This window comes from Dendronephthya gigantea, unplaced genomic scaffold, assembly GCF_004324835.1.
Source record: "Dendronephthya gigantea isolate DGI-Jeju-01 unplaced genomic scaffold, DenGig_1.0 000093F, whole genome shotgun sequence".
Lineage (NCBI taxonomy): Eukaryota > Metazoa > Cnidaria > Anthozoa > Malacalcyonacea > Nephtheidae > Dendronephthya > Dendronephthya gigantea.
Window position 1 is genome coordinate 23,606 of NW_021163103.1, and position 16,462 is coordinate 40,067.

The 16,462-nt window shown below is 36.9% G+C and overlaps 1 protein-coding gene across 1 annotated transcript in view; it reads left to right on the forward strand.

Moving 5' to 3' along the window:
• LOC114533678 overlaps positions 1–16,462 on the forward strand; it is a 38,351-nt gene that overhangs the window by 7,023 nt on the left and 14,866 nt on the right. The window contains exons 4-15 of the mRNA XM_028555271.1: positions 9,969–10,198; positions 10,493–10,693; positions 11,207–11,488; positions 11,731–11,850; positions 12,105–12,272; positions 12,419–12,595; positions 13,811–14,065; positions 14,205–14,456; positions 14,525–14,746; positions 15,199–15,444; positions 15,583–15,834; positions 15,903–16,124. Of these exons, the coding sequence (XP_028411072.1) occupies positions 9,969–10,198; positions 10,493–10,693; positions 11,207–11,488; positions 11,731–11,850; positions 12,105–12,272; positions 12,419–12,595; positions 13,811–14,065; positions 14,205–14,456; positions 14,525–14,746; positions 15,199–15,444; positions 15,583–15,834; positions 15,903–16,124 (2,627 nt within the window). The remainder of the gene's footprint in view (positions 1–9,968; positions 10,199–10,492; positions 10,694–11,206; positions 11,489–11,730; positions 11,851–12,104; positions 12,273–12,418; positions 12,596–13,810; positions 14,066–14,204; positions 14,457–14,524; positions 14,747–15,198; positions 15,445–15,582; positions 15,835–15,902; positions 16,125–16,462) is intronic.

Genomic DNA, 16,462 nt, shown 5'->3' on the forward strand with positions numbered 1-16,462 from the left:
AACCTTCAAATTCTTCCCTAAATAAATTAAGTCAGAATTTCAGAGTTGCGAAAAAAGATCAAGGTATACTATCATCTCTTTCAGGTGAGAGTTGCGCCAGGAAGAAGTGTACTCACGGAGCAATATGCAGAGTAAGAAACGGAAAAGCGGAGTGCTCTTGTGATTTGTCATGCAGTGATACTTTAGATCCTGTTTGTGGCTCTGATGGAAAGAACTATGAAAACAAATGCAAGATGAATGAAACTGCGTGCAATGAAAAGAATATTATCACTATTTTAAAAGGAGGAAAATGTGGTATGTTCATTTGTTTTGTATTTTAGACTGAAGTGAAAGGACGATTCCCACTCGAACGCTTTTCTTAATTTGAAAAGTATTGACTATATTGAAAAGTATGTGCACTCACTGCGCCGTAAGTTTATGATTTATTTACCCTAGCTAAAGTACAGAATTCTTTTGCACATGTGTGTCTGTGTGGGTGCAAAGCTTAATGAAAAAGTCCCATAAGCTCACGCCTAAATCTTCCTGTATACGAAGCATGGCTGCAAAAAACTTTTTCTCTTCTCTTTCTCTAATGTTTCCTAATTATTTTACCACATTAAAAATTCATTTCTCGTTCCTGTCTTTTAGTCGACTGCAGCACAGTGAAATGTGGTTTTGGAGCGCAATGTGAAATTGTTGGTGGCAAAGCAAAATGTGAATGCAAGTTCACATGCGCAGATAGTAACACTCCTGTTTGTGGCTCAGATGGACGGACGTACAAAAATAAATGCGAATTACAAAATAAACAATGCGATAAACAAAGAAAGATCGCCGTTATCAAAGACGAAGCTTGTGGTAAGCAAGGCCCAACATTATATATTTTTGTTTGTCAACAAGATTAGCGGGGAAAAGTCTTTCAGGTATTATCGGAACCAGGGTCCTTCACGGCTTGCGAAATTAGCTCGTTATAAGGTGGATTACCCTTTTCATTTTCGGAATCAGCTTTATATCTGTATTCTTTTAAGGTCATGAGAAGCAACTCAGAGAAACGTACAGACTTAGGGTGTGAAAAGAAGAAATATTAATCGATAATGAAATATCGTAATATAATTTAATACCATATAGGCTGTGATGACCTCAATTTAAGTTCGGAATCTTTCACCCGCTCGAGCACAATGCAATGTCAAGAAGACAAGGATAATTCCGTGCAGTGTGAAGTCAAATGTAAAAGTGGATATAATGCAGTTTTCAACGATTTCTTGAAGTTACAATGTTATGAGAAGCAGTGGATAAGAGGAAACAACGCTGGGACATATGTCAGACTTGCAGACGTGAATAGTCCTCCGACATGCTACAGTAAGTTCTTGAACTAACTGATGTAACTATTAACATATCACAACTAACATGTCACAACTGACCGATTTTAAACAACTTTTTAGAATCAACAATCAAAGGGGTTCAATCCCCATACTGTCCTGATGGTTCGATAGTATTTCCATTAGGCAAAGACAGTTGTGGTAAATGCTTGTCAAATTTTACTTCGTTTTAACGTAAATCAATTAATGTCAACCTTAATTTAAGCCTGGTTCTCACTTTGGACTTATCGCGATGAAAAAGATAACGATTAATTGTTATCGCGATGATCGCCAATGGGAACGTGTTTAAAAAAGTTTTGATATTTTATCGCGAAATTAGCTTTAATCGCTAGTATGACGTCATCTCGAATAATCGCGTTCGTCACAAAACTTTTATCATTGTCGCCTTTGTCGTGATAAACCAACAGTGGGAACTAAACTTTATCGTGATAATCGCAATTACGTATTGTGATTTTTCGAGGTTTAACATGACAATTAATCACGTTCCTATTGACGATTATCGCGATCGATGACAATTGATCGTTACGTTATCTCTTTTATCGAGATAAGCCCATAGTGAGAACGGGTCGGTTGTTCGAAAGGCGTTTAGCTTAAACGGTGGATAAGCCATAGAGCTTGTGAACGACTAAACCTATACATCTTATGCATTAAATAAGTACTTCCATTGAAAATTAAGCTATTTACATCGAAATATTTCAGCTCACTTGTTCAATAAAGAGATAATTTTGTTTTCCATTTTGAACTTATCCGCCGTTTAATCTCGAACAACCTGCCGCAGGCTTTCAGGTTCGTTTACACTTGCGATTTATGCTGCGATTTTTTTCTGCGATTTTCTCAGTTCTTTTGATTGATGTGAACGAGTAATTAATTGTCTTTTCAAGACAATTTTTCCTAAATATGACATAATTATTATCTTTACTATTATTAGTGAAATGCCCTCGAGGCAGTTACCACGATAAAAGCAAAGTCAATGGGAAATGTGAACCATGTCCAGTGACTGAGTATCAAGATTCAGCAGGACAAACTTCTTGCAAGAAATGTGGATCCACAAAAACTTCGACTACAACAGGAGCTGAGAATTGTTACTTTGATTATGGTATGTTGTATAATTTTCAAAGAAGGTGCATCTCAGGGTTTTGTTTTTAAAGGTTTATTCACAATTTTCCCACAATTTTGAAAATATTTCCCGTTATGATACTAGGACACATTAAGAGTTGTTTTTTAACACAAGTTTCACGACTTTTTGAAGAAAAGAAAGCTCTCTTCCCTTGCCACACAGTAAATAAGTTTTTTTTCATTCAAAAAAGTCCGTTTTTCACTAGGCGAATTTAATTATTCGGTTAACGAAAAAATCGTTTCAAAAATCATTCCGCGCCATCCAATCACATTGCACGGAGTTATTCTAAACATTCCCAAAATCGCTGAAGTCACGCCTTCCCAGCCTCAAACACAAGCAGTTAATATTGTTGCTGTTTTTTAGGTAATTCTGTTGTTACAATGGAGTTTGGTGTAAAAATATCAGATGTACGTAAAAGAAAACATTGCGGAACATTTTAGAACCTTTTGTCAGAAACTTTTGATTTCTGAAAGAAAAATGTGGGTTGGGTAAAGTCGTCCTCTATTCAACAAACTAGGTTTAATTAGGTTTAATTAAGTTTAATTAGGTTTAATTAGGTTTAATTAGGTTCTTTTAATTATGTTTAATCTATTCAGGTTTCAAAAGATAAGATTCGCAGTATTATCGCTAAGGCCCTGACGAAGGTTTGCAAAACTGTATCATGCTCTTACGAACAAACGACGAAAAGGTATTTGTACATGCGCATTACAAAAAATAAGTTGTCATTAGTCAGATTGTCGATCCAGCCTGTTTTAGCTCGACTTGGTCTGTGTCCAGTTATTTGGTTATATGGGAAATTCTGACTAAAACAGTCGATGTTTTATTTGCTTTGGTTAATTTGGTAGTGTGACTTCAACTATATTTTCATTCAACATTATCCACGGGCTTAAACAAGCCTCCAGCAACAGTCCTCGGCTCGGCGGTCATTGGACAATAGTAACTAAAATGATTAATTCATTCTTTTGCAGACGAAAAAAACGTGAGAGTGAAGCGTACGAATTTAAAGCTGAACATGTTATTGTTGTGAATATGAAAGAAAAAGACCAGAAGACAGAAGTCGAATTTTTACTTCTTGATCCAAAACCAGGCTCACATCTACCTGAAGCTTTCACGACCCAAAATCTCAAAACTTTAACAAAAGAAATACCAGAAAAAGATCTCGTATATCCAGTCAGTGATAACGAGGCTTCTACTCAAGAGAATTCGACCTCAAAAACTCCAATAATAGCTGGTTCTATTGGCGCTGTTATTGCAGTGATTTTTCTTGTATTTTCTATGTGGATGTATCGACGTCACAAGAATAAGAGGTGATTATGTTCTCTCGCCAAATTAAGCCAGGCGCACACGACGCGATTTTGTGGTACTATTTTAGACGCAAGGATTTCGTCGATCGTGCGCGCGGTGCGCCTGGCTTAAAAAGATAATTGAAGGGCGCCGGTATAGGACAATTTTCCCGTTGATGCTAAAACGACATTTCTCCTCTCCGATCCACCCATGCCCACTAAACCTAATTCAATATTTTTCCAGCCGCATCCCCCCCGGACAGTTTGATCAAAGAAGAACGCCGATCAGTCGACCCCCAAAACAACATGTGTCAGACCACTTCTATGAAACCCCTGATGACTTTCAAATGAACATTGTTAAACCAGGCCAAGGTAAGTGTAACGTTTTCAATGATGATTTGTTTTTAGAGGTTTATATTACATAATGTCTACGAATAACAATTGCTTTAAATATTGCCTTAATTATAAACCGCGTATCATATTCATATAAATATTCTAAATTGCATATTTCCTCTCTAACTTGTTAAGCCATTCGTCTGGGGAAACGTGGAGTGAGATTGCACGCCCTCCTTGGAAATCAGCTTATAGCGTGTCTAAATAAAGTTTTATCTTATCTTCTTTCCAAGACTGAGTTCATGTAGCTATAGTTTCAGGCTTAAAACTAACAACTAAAACTGTAACTGCACTACAGAGAATTCGTCAGGATTGTATGGTAGAAACCAAGTCATATCTTCACCATTCTACGAAAGTTCTCCAGTACACCAACCCACTAGCGAGAATGCGTCTTGTCATGCCTACGAACTCCCGGATACTGACCTGCATGATGGATTTTACGTGTCCAAGGATGCAGTGGTTAATTTAAACAACCAACAGCAAATTGGGGTCACACCCAAGACGGTAGGGAACTGGAATCAAAGGTCACGACCAAACTTCTACGAGATTCCTGAAATACACTCATCTCAACGCACCCCGGATCCCCGGTATCTTTTGAGGTGAGTCAATGTTTTTAACATTTTGGTTATAGCAGTAAGTCTGGTAAATGTTGTGATTAATCGATATTTTAGCATCAAGTGTAGTATAACAATTACCTAAAATAGACAAAAACACTTCTCGACATTTGGTCAAACAACGACTCTCGTAACAACTTTAGCCAGTTTTCATACCACATTTGATGCTAAGTTGTTTGAAGACGCTGCCAGCCTGCTCCCTATTGGAACGATCAATCCATATGTTCAATCTTTTGATCGCAGTTTTACCTCATCGTAGAAAATTAGCCGTTATCTCAGACATTCTTTTCTAAATCCATTTCTTCCCTTCCATTATTTCAATTATTCATTGTTCCGCCCCATTGTTTGTCAATAGCTGATGATCCTTAATTTATAACTACATTTTAATATAGATATTTAAAGTAAAATTTGTAAATTCTCTTAGCTTCGATCAGCCTCCTCCAAATTCACATTATGTTGTTTCAAATGAAACACCGCCCTTCGTTTTACCAAACGCCCCTCGGAGATCGAATAGGGGCCCTCCCGCTGACCACCAAGGACGCTCCGTGTACCAAAGGGTTGGTGACGCCACGAGAGGACAAACTGAAACCTAGGAAGGTCATATGAGGCATTCCTGCGATCTGGTTGGATATTTAGTAACGTTGATTTCCAATAAAAACCATCCGTACATAATCAGTCATTTTTTTACATAAAATGCTAGCACATACAATGTATCGTACGATTAGGGCCTTGTATTTCAACCCTAAAAAAGACATTTTTTAAGAAATATACAGGAGCAGAAACAATGTACTCTGCCACAAGAAACATTGTTCCTATGATATGTAAACATCGTTATTATATACACAAGCGCCAGATATGAGGTATGCTGCAGTTTCATTGGTTGGCTACTAGACAGATATTAGCTCATATCTGTCTAGTAGAGAAAGTAAACAAAATGGCTGAAAGATTTGGGAAGTTGAGTGAAATAGAAATTCGAGCTTTAGTTGATAATAGCACACCAAAATGCACCGAAAGGGCGAAAAAGTTTGTGTATATAATACTCACTCTCGTCGTATATGGCTCATATACGACTCGAGTTCGCAGAATAACTGTTAATTATTATATAAATATATAAATGTACACCAGGTCCTCCTAGTATAAGCGATCTATAGCTACGACTCTGAACACCCTCATATTCGTTTAACTGCATTACGACCATGAACAAAAGTGCAACTTCTGAAAAGAGTTTTGCTGCATCTCTTGCCAGTTTCCATTGTAAAAATGGTTCCTGACATAATGGTTTTATTATTAACTTTGCCAGGTTAATGTTTCTGAATTATTATCATGTTCAATTTGCTCATCATTTATAGTCATTTTTGTAAAACATTAAAATTAACGAAGGTAGATTAAATTCTCGTTGTCGTTGTTGCAATCAAATCTCGTGTAACATCAGGCTTTTTGCGTTTGACATCATTGTGATAAAGGTCTGTTTGGGAAAGCGATAACTTTACCCATCCTCTATCACCAAGTCTTAACCCTTCGCGCGCAATCCATAATTTCTATACAAAATTTGCACTTTGCACGGCGATATTTTTTCACTTGTTTTTTTATAATTTCGCAACCGAACTTTCCAACTTTCCACTAATTTAGCTGTACTGATTAATTTCAGTTTTAAATTTAGTTTACAGGAGGAATGGTCTATTGCGACGCCGATGATTATGAAGCTCCTGCCGAGGCACACAAAAGTCGTCTGATTTCAAATTATGCTGACAAATTGCTTTATGTGAACAAACGAAATTTAAGAAAAAGTTTTACGAAAGCGACAAAACGAGTCAAGCGATGCTGCAATTGTTTAACAGAACAAAGAATTTAATCGCACCCCCACTAGTAGTTATGCCAAGCATGTTTGCTTCTCTTGTGTAATATAAATATGTTTCGATATGACACAGAATAAAAACCTGATTCTCTTAATATTTCCATGAATTAAGACAAACAAGATGATGGCATTAAAACTCGACAAGTTATAAATTATAATAACCATCCAAGTTTGCCAATGGCAATGGCGATGGCTGCTTTTTTGTTTACCGCAAATTGACACAATGAGTTTACATCAAATAGACGCCGATAACAATCGATGCACAGCAGTTGGAAAGCCTAAAGTGTGAGAAAGTAAGGTTTAAGCATTATTAAGGTGAACTCTCTTGGTTTGGAATGCTACAAACAGAAAAAATCTACATATTAAATCTATTTGAATAATTTGATTAAAAAATGAATAACTTGATGTTGATAGAAATAACAATTAGTACAACATTTCAGCGAGGGGTGGGGAGCACGTATAATTGACAATTTGTGCTGTTTCGCACTCACAATTGTTTTATTGTTCTAATTAAAGTGCGCAACTCAACCATCCACCTGACACTACGGTATATTATAAAGTTCTGGCAAAGCATCAGCCGCCAGGAAGTTAAGTTTGTATAGATAGCGACAACAATTCCATTTTAATTTCAGATTGCTGACATTTGAGAAATAAAGACGTCTGAAATTTTCATAAAATGTTGGGTCTGGCTGTGTGTCTGATGATGTTTACCAGCTCTACCGCAGGTAAGGCAAAATTACGAAAAGCAAGTTGAATTCAGTCGTGTAAATCCATTTCGCTGGAACTAAATTACATGAAATTCGGTGGGTTGATGTATTGAAACTAGCCGTACGGGCATCAAAACCTGAAAGCTTTGTGACAAAATCACATGAAGGGAGGTTGAACTGTATTTTTCATAACTTAGCCCATAACGTTTTCAAAATCATTGATCAAAACAATGGCATTGAATTTAAATATACTTTGGACGAATTATGTACGAATCATTTCAAATTTTCTTTACCAGTAATAGTAGCTATATAACAAGACCCAGGCAGAATAAAGAAGGTCGAGTAAAATATGTGATCAACTAACTAGGACACTCCATACTTTCTTGACGTGCCCCCTGACAAATGTGAAACGTACGTCAATTCAAGTTATAAGCTTTAGAAAACCCCCCGATAATTTTGCAATGATATTTACTTCGATTTTATTGTCGTATCAAAGTCGTGAAATCCTCCATAGTCGAGCTATATGCAGTAAGAACTCTTTCCATGGTTTAATTAACTTAGTTTAAGCAAGAAAATTAAGCAAACAACTGCGCTTTTGACTCTGTTTCTCGATCAATTCTCATAAAAATTAGCAAATTACGTACACTGTATTTTACGTCTAGACATTCCTAGATAATTACTCTCTGCCTCTCTCCTACGCAGAGGCTTCGAATGCAAATGCGTTAGACTTTTAAAGATGACCGCGTTTTTAATTTCAGCAGCAGCGGTCATCTTTAAAAATCTAGCCCATTTGCATTCGAAGCCTCTGCGGAGAAGAGAGACTCTGCGTCTGTCTCAAGTTAACGTTGAAAAACTGTAGGAAAACTACCTTCAAATTTGGCTTTAAAGTTGATGGCCAAGTTAGCGTTCCAGGTTTTATTACAGTTCAGTGGATACCACAAACCGGAAGATGCAAACCCGTTTCTGTGAAGATTTCATAAACATATTAAAGCAATTAGCTATAATTATTGCTTTTCTCGTTTAAACGCTTTTTTAAAAACAATTTAGTAAAATAACTCAATTCTCGGTCATTAGTCGTTATCATTACGAGGAAAAATAACTCGCGACTTAAGTAAGACACAAGCTGTCTGTTTATACGAGCCAGCCAAGCCTGTCTTACATAAAACACGTCTTATATCTAAGACGGGAACAAGCATTTTCTAGGTCGCGACTTATTTTTCCTCCTTTGAATTGCCTTAAAAGGCTTAATCTAATTATTATCTTTAATATATAATATAATTAAATATAAATATAAGTATTATCTTTGTGTCATTTGACAAGAAACATCGAGAAACTTTTTAGCTATATATATTCCCATGCAATAATAAAACCCCACGTATCCAGGAATTTAAAAAGAAGGTATAGAATTTAGTACAGCAAAGTCCGAAAAATAACATCATGAGTATGCCAAGATATAGATTAAAACAATATAAACACGAGTTTGTAATATTTTGATTTTATTACAAAGTTACGTCAACAACTGCAAAAATGCACGTTCTTAGACTGGAGTTATATTTCTGTAAATTAAACCGGTTGACGTTAATAAGGTGCAACGATAGACAATCCAGAAGACATTCTTTTGGATTGTCCATGGTTTAACAGATTCGAAATGACCGACCTATCGTTACTTTCCGCGAAAAAACTTCTTAAAAAAAGCATTTTAAAAAATATATATAGAATATATAAAGAAGGGAATGGACACGAATATGTAACATAAAAATTTCAAGGTTCTTTTTATCGCTAACGCCACAAGTTAGAGGAATTATACCTTGACGATATATAACCGTGTTGTATCTATATTTTACTATACTAAAACGATACAAAACCATGCACTCTTTGAAATACTTTAATAGAATTTGTGATGTTTGCTGACGCTGATGCTGGGAAAATCTACGAAATGCAGCTGGACAGCGTGAATGTAAATCCAACTGCAATTCCATTTGATGAAAACACCAATATTACCCGCCCCGTTGCGTTGGAATATGACTGGGTTGAAGATCGTGTGTACTGGACGGATGTTACCCTTAGAATCATCTGTAGAGCATTCAGAAATGGAACAGGATTCGAGGTGTTGTTCAATGATATTGGTGTGGCAGATGGACTAACCATAGATCTTGCTGGTCGCCAGTTATATTGGACCAGCACAACAAACAATACTGTTGAAACTTCTAAGCTGGATGGTTCGTTTAGGAGGACTTTAGTCCGGTGGGATTTAGATGAACCACGGGATATTATTGTGGATGCAATTGATGGGTAAGTTCTAAATTCTAAAAACCCGAACGTGTTTTACCTTCACCAAGCATATATATCCTTGTGATTGAGTCAACTGAACTTCAGTACATACGTGAACAGCAACATTTTTGATGGGATTATCTACTACTTAATTTCATTTGCAAGCAACTACCCATTTCACTTCAGTTATATATACTGGACTGATTGGGGAAAGTTATAATTCATTTCCACTTGACTATACACAGGTCAGGTGTCTCCGCAAACCGCCCATTATTAGACGCCATGTCGAATAATTCTGTGTCGATAGAATTTTCTTTCGTTGTGTATTTGCAACCATAAGATTTATATAAATATATGGTATATTTCTCTTCAGTTATATGTACTGGACTGATTGGGGAAAGTTTCCAAGAATCGAGCGTGCCTACATGAACGGAGAAAACAGAATGGACCTTGTAAACCACACTCTTTACTGGCCAAATGGACTCACCATTGATCATGTTTATAATAAGTTGTATTGGGTCGATGCTCATGAAGATAATATTGAAGCAATGGACCTCGACACGCTCGAACGAAAGGTTATCTTGAACCAGAAAATCATTTTGTGTACGTATCTCATTTTTAAATTTTGACGATCACAACAACGAGACGTTTATTTACTACGTAACTTTTATCGTGAAAAATAAATTCAAGTAAACTGGTAATTTCATTACTTGAAGTAGTGCCCCAACACATTTCTCACGGCAGTCTTGCAGCCTAGCTTCTTACAGCCTAGCTTCAACTGATGTTCTTGCAAGGTTCAAGTGTTCCAGGCGAACGTTAGTATAGCACAATCTCGTAGCTCTTAGAATACTTTTCATTCTTGCTATTTTGCATAATAGCACTCTTGCTATTTTTTAGTTGGCTTCTTGTTTGGTCTTACAACCGAAGTGAACCACCCCTATGGCTTGACATCGTTAAATGATCATCTGTACTGGACAGACTGGAATACTGACTCTGTATATCGTGGTGACGTAAATACTGCGGCAAACATAAGAGTAATGGCGACTAACCTGGGCAAACCAATGGATATACATGCATATAGTTCCATACCAAAACAACGTAAGTGGTCTGTAGGACATAATAATGTAGAACATATGAAGCTATGTGTAGGACATGCGTATGACATATGTTGGACGGTATAGGACATAAATTATGTAGGACATATTATCATATCATTTATAATCTTTATATAGGTCTCTATATATATGTATAGTTATTTCATAAATTAGCGCTATGATAAAACACGGGACGGGGTAACTATAGCGAGGCTATTACGTACACAGTCATCATGCATATTATTCTTGTATGACGATCAAAGCAACACAGAGACCTTTCTCTTTTACCTATAAACACGCAATATATAACGGTAGTTGATTTCAAAGCGACTTATCGTTCAAAAATTTTGTTTTTTAGTAAGTTTGTCTATCATTTTGCTTCTTCGCCAAGCTAAATCACTCCTCACATTGCGCTATCACAACTCAATTTGACTTTGATAATCACCTGCGGAATTTTCACGTTTTTAGAAAAGCAATGCCCGAATTAATTTAACTTCGTTGAATATTTATTTTTTAGAAAAACGACTACACTACACATTTTCGTTCCCACAACGTGGCAGCAATTTCACATGCATCTCATCTTTATCATGTCCTGTTATCAATGCACCTCCATCATGTCCGCCAGGATACTCACATGTGCGAGAGAACTCAAAATGTGGGTTGAATTGTCGAGATATCGTGGGTTACACGTGGCGATGCCCGTGCAATGACTGGATGTCGTGTGCTGTGAAAGAAAGATACTTGTGGGGCTGTGCTGCTGGTTTTCACAGCAGTTTCAGGGTTCGAGAGTGTGTCCAAGGTTTGTTTACAATGCATTGTTATCTCATGCAACAATTTGACAACTTAGATCTATTTCACAGCGTTAACTTAAAAGCTCTCGAACTTACTTAAAAGGGATTTAATTAACACCCTCCCAACTTTCCTTTTGCTAAAATTTTAATATTCATACATGTTATATAATCTGCTAGGAGCTTAATTATAACTTATTAGGTGGTAAATAGCAGTTGACGACGCGCAATTTTCTATATCGCGCTTTTTCAGATGTAAAAGCTGGACGCTGTCCTTATGGTGGAGGCAAAGGAACATCGTGTGTCAGTGACTCAGATTGCCCGAGTAATGATAAATGTTGTGACTCGAAGTGTGCAACACCAGCAACAATAGGTATGTGCGCTACTTTTGGGGCCACACCCATGACCCATTGCAGCCATCGCACGTGATCGCAATGATAAGGTCCAGTTAGAACCATTTTTGATAACTTTTAAGTCAAGGATTTTCATCTCCTGAACGCAAGTGAAGAAGTGCAGGTGACAGCTTTGGCTTGTGAAATTGTGATCATTTGTTACAGCGATTTGTTAGTGACGATTATCATGATTTAATCTCAAGTCTCTTAAACAACGTTTATCTAACTTATCCAGCCGCTCATCCATGCCAGACAAACAACGGTGGTTGTGACCAGCTGTGTTTCGGGATTCCTGGTGGACACAAATGTGGTTGTAAAAATGGTTATTACTATAACGAAACTCAATCTAGGTGTATTTCCTCCACAAGACCTCTAATAAAACCACCGACTCCTCCTCCTAGACGTAAGTAGTAATTTTAACTGTTAAAAAGTGTTAACAACGTTTAAGTAGGAAAATGCTTTTGTTAAAGTAAAGTCATGTCTTTTTATTTATTGATTTTATTCTGAATGGATAACTCGCGCGATCTAGCTGCTTATAATAAACTTTAGCTTGCAAGCCACATCCAGCACCAGAAAATGGCTCAGTGACCTGTGAGACTGTAGATGGACAAGTTCCTGAATATAAAGAGTGTAATTTCTCATGTGATCCAGGATATGGCTTAGCTGGTTTTAGTTTTAGTAAATGCATTGGTGGTGAATGGATTGATAAAGCACCAACATGTCAACGTAAGTGTATAAACTAACTTCAAATAAATACATACTTCAAGACATTTTTGAACAATATCAGTGACTGCATGTATTGCCCACTTCTAGATTGACACCAATGCTTAATTACTCTCTTTTGTTCTGCTACGAATACATAAAGACGCTCACCAAAAAAGGGATTACCCCCCCCTCCAATAATTTTCACATGCACTGTGCTAGTTTGTGAGTAAAAGCTAAGAAAATGGCTCTAAATCTAAATCTAAAGGCAATAGAAAACATTTTAACTTGGAATTTAAGGCCTAACGCCTGTATTGAAAAAGCTCATGCAATCACTTGAGTGTGACAATACAAATTCTATTATTACTCATCAATGAGAAAGTTTTTTCTTAATCATTAGAAACAGGCAAAACACTGAAAAAATGATGCTCTTATTAATGTCCATGGATATGCCTCTTTATGGAAACATTTTGAGAAGATTAAGTCCCCCCACTCAATGAGTCCGGGTTTGCATGACACCGCGGAAATTGGTATAGGCTTAGCCGCAATTCTCGATACTTAGACTTCAAACTTCGTGAGGAAAAAGATTTATAAATATTCAAGAAAATATGTCTTGCACAAAACATTTGAAGCTTGCTCACGGTAAAAACGAATCGTCTGAATTAATAACCTTGTGTATACTTTAAGCCTCAAAATGGCCATTTCACAGCGGTCAGATGTGTATGATGAGCTGTCAAAAGATTGCAGAATGCGTATTCAGAATAAAAATTGAACTTTTTTAAGATATTCAAAAGGTTTCTCTTTGATAGGGCGATACAGAAATGCACAATTGTGAACCAGCGATTAGATTTTCGGGTTGAAACGTCTTAAACACCAATTTCTGCGGTGTCGGTTTGAATGAGCTTTTAGAATACATACATAAGGGTAAAACTAAAATCAGTGATAGGCAGAGGGGAGGTGCTTAAGCCTTTTGCTGAATGAGCGTGGTGTCATATTGCAGTTCGTCATATACAAATGTTTTTTGTTGAGTCAAATATATTAAATTGAGGCGACTGTTGTGAAATTGCCATGCAGTTATCAAACTCTCGTAAGATCTGTTTTTTTACTTCAACTTTACGCAGAAATTGGCAGTGGTGTAGTGTATTTCTATTTTTGTCAGTCATAAACAATTATATACACTAAATAATAACTTTGTTTTCCTAAAAAATCACGCAATTTATTACAAATCTTTAATTTTAGCTATACCCCAACCTCCACGTATGCATTGTCCTAATGACACAACGTTTCCAACAAACCAAGGAAAAGCTTATGCAATTGTTAATTGGAAAGTTCCCACGGCAACAGACAAGGATGGGACAAGTCTCCCTGTTCAAATCTACCCAAGTTACTACACCCCTCCGGCTAATCTCAGTATTGGGAGGCATTCGATTCGCGTCAGTGCGACAGACAAAGATGGACAATATGTTCAATGCTCTTTCTTTATAACAGTCGAAGGTTAGCTCAGTGTGTATTTTTAAAATCTACTGGATACTTTGTATATCTCTAACAGCGTCCAGCGTTGTAATAACGGGCACTAAACTTATTCTAAAAAATTGTATTCTTTGTAAGTGTCCTCTTGAATATTCATTTATAGATCGTGAACCCCCGTCATTTGGCTCAACTTGTCTGTCCAACATTCAACTATACACAGATAAAGACGACAGCATCCGCCTGCCTTCTTTCTTCAAAGAACCAACAGCTACAGATAATGTCAAACCACCTTCTGTTCACACTTCAGGCTTTCCCTTTGACTCATTCTTTCCTATTGGTACAACAGTGGTCAAATATACTGCAACAGACGATGCTGGATTAACCGCAACTTGTACCTTTAGTGTCACTGTTGTTAGTAAGTAACTTATTTTACATCAATTTAGTCAAACATGTTTATTCTAAGGCGTCTTCAATTTTCTTCAGACGTGTGCAGTGGTGTCACGTGTACTTACGGCGCAAAATGTCTTTTGGACCAAACAACAAAATCTTCGCACCTGTGTGCCTGCAGTACTTCCTGCCCGCAGTATTATGACCCTGTTTGCGGGTCGGACGGTCAGGACTACAACAATGAATGTCTTCTAAATGTCACCGTTTGCACGTTACGTAGAACAATCACAGTCGTGAAAAAAGGAAAGTGTGAGAAAGGTATTTTACGTTTTTATTCATATTTGAAATGATAACACAAATTTGCACAGCAATCTATTTCTTTAGTAAACTACAGGAGAGAATGTTGCAACAGCAAATTCGATCATGACGCATATTTCTCTTTTTCTGAGTCATTCTTGACATCTTGCTAAATGTCCATAGGACTGAACAATGATATACACTAAGACTCCGTTCACACAAGAACGTTTTCGAGCATCTTCATTTTCATTTTCATGTCAAAACTGTTTCAAACACCGTCAAACTACAATGAAAGTTAAAGCCAATTTACATTTATCATCGCGTGGACAAGGCGTCAAAAAGGATAAACTAGATAAAAACAATTTTAAAAACACTCGAAAGCAACGTTCCGTGTGCACCTAACCTAAATAACTACTGACTTTCTTTTCCCAAAAACTTAATATGTAATTTTTATTTCAACTCAATAATTTTAGCAAAGCCTCGTATGCATTGTCCAAATGACACAACGTTTCCAACAAACCAAGGAAAAGCTTATGCAATTGTTAATTGGAAAGTTCCCACGGCAACAGACAAGGATGGGACAAGTCTCCCTGTTCAAATCTACCCAAGTTACTACACCCCTCCGGCTAATCTCAGTATTGGGAGGCATTCGATTCGCATCAATGCAACAGACAAAGATGGAGGATATGTTCAATGCTCTTTCTATATAACAGTCGAAGGTTAGCTCAGTGTATATTTTTAAAATCTACTAGATACTTTGTATATCTCTGACATTGTCCAGCGTTGTAATAATGGGCACTAAACTTATTTTTAAAATTGTATTCTTTGTAAGTGTCCTCTTGAATATTCATTTATAGATCGTGAACCCCCGTCATTTGGCTCAACTTGCCCGTCCAACATTCAACTATACACAGATAATGACGACAGCATTCGCCTGCCTTCTTCCTTCAAAGAACCAACAGCTACAGATAATGTCAAACCACCTTCTGTTCACAGTTCAGGCTTTCCCTCTGACTCATTCTTTCCTATTGGTACAACAGTGGTCAAATATACTGCAACAGACGATGCTGGATTAACCGCAACTTGTACTTTTAGTGTCACTGTTGTTAGTAAGTAACTTATTTTACATCAACTCAGTCAAAGATGTTTATTCTAAGGCGTCTTCAATTTTCTTCAGACGTGTGCAGTGGTGTCACGTGTAATTACGGCGCAAAATGTCTTTTGGACCAAACAACAAAATCTTCGCACCTGTGTGCCTGCAGTACTTCCTGCCCAAAGAATTACGACCCTGTTTGCGGGTCGGACGGTCAGGACTACAACAATGAATGTCTTCTAAATGTCACCGTTTGCACGTCACGAAGAACAATCACGGTCGTGAAAAAAGGAAAATGTGAAAAGGGTATTTTACTTTTTTATTCACATTTTTGAAATGGCAACACAAATTTGCACTGCAATCTACAGGATAGAATGTTGCAACAGCAAATTCAATCATGACGCGTAATTCTCTTTTTCTGAGTCATTCTTAACATCTTGCTAAATGTCTATACGACTGAACAATGATATACACTAAGACTCCCTTCACACAAGAACGTTTTCGAGCATCTTCATTTTAGTTTTCATGTCAAAACTGTTTCAAATACCGCCATATTACAATGAAAGTTAAAGCTAATTAAAAATTTAAGCACATTTCCCCTTGGATCGCGTGTACAAGGCATCAAAAAGGATAAACTAAATAAA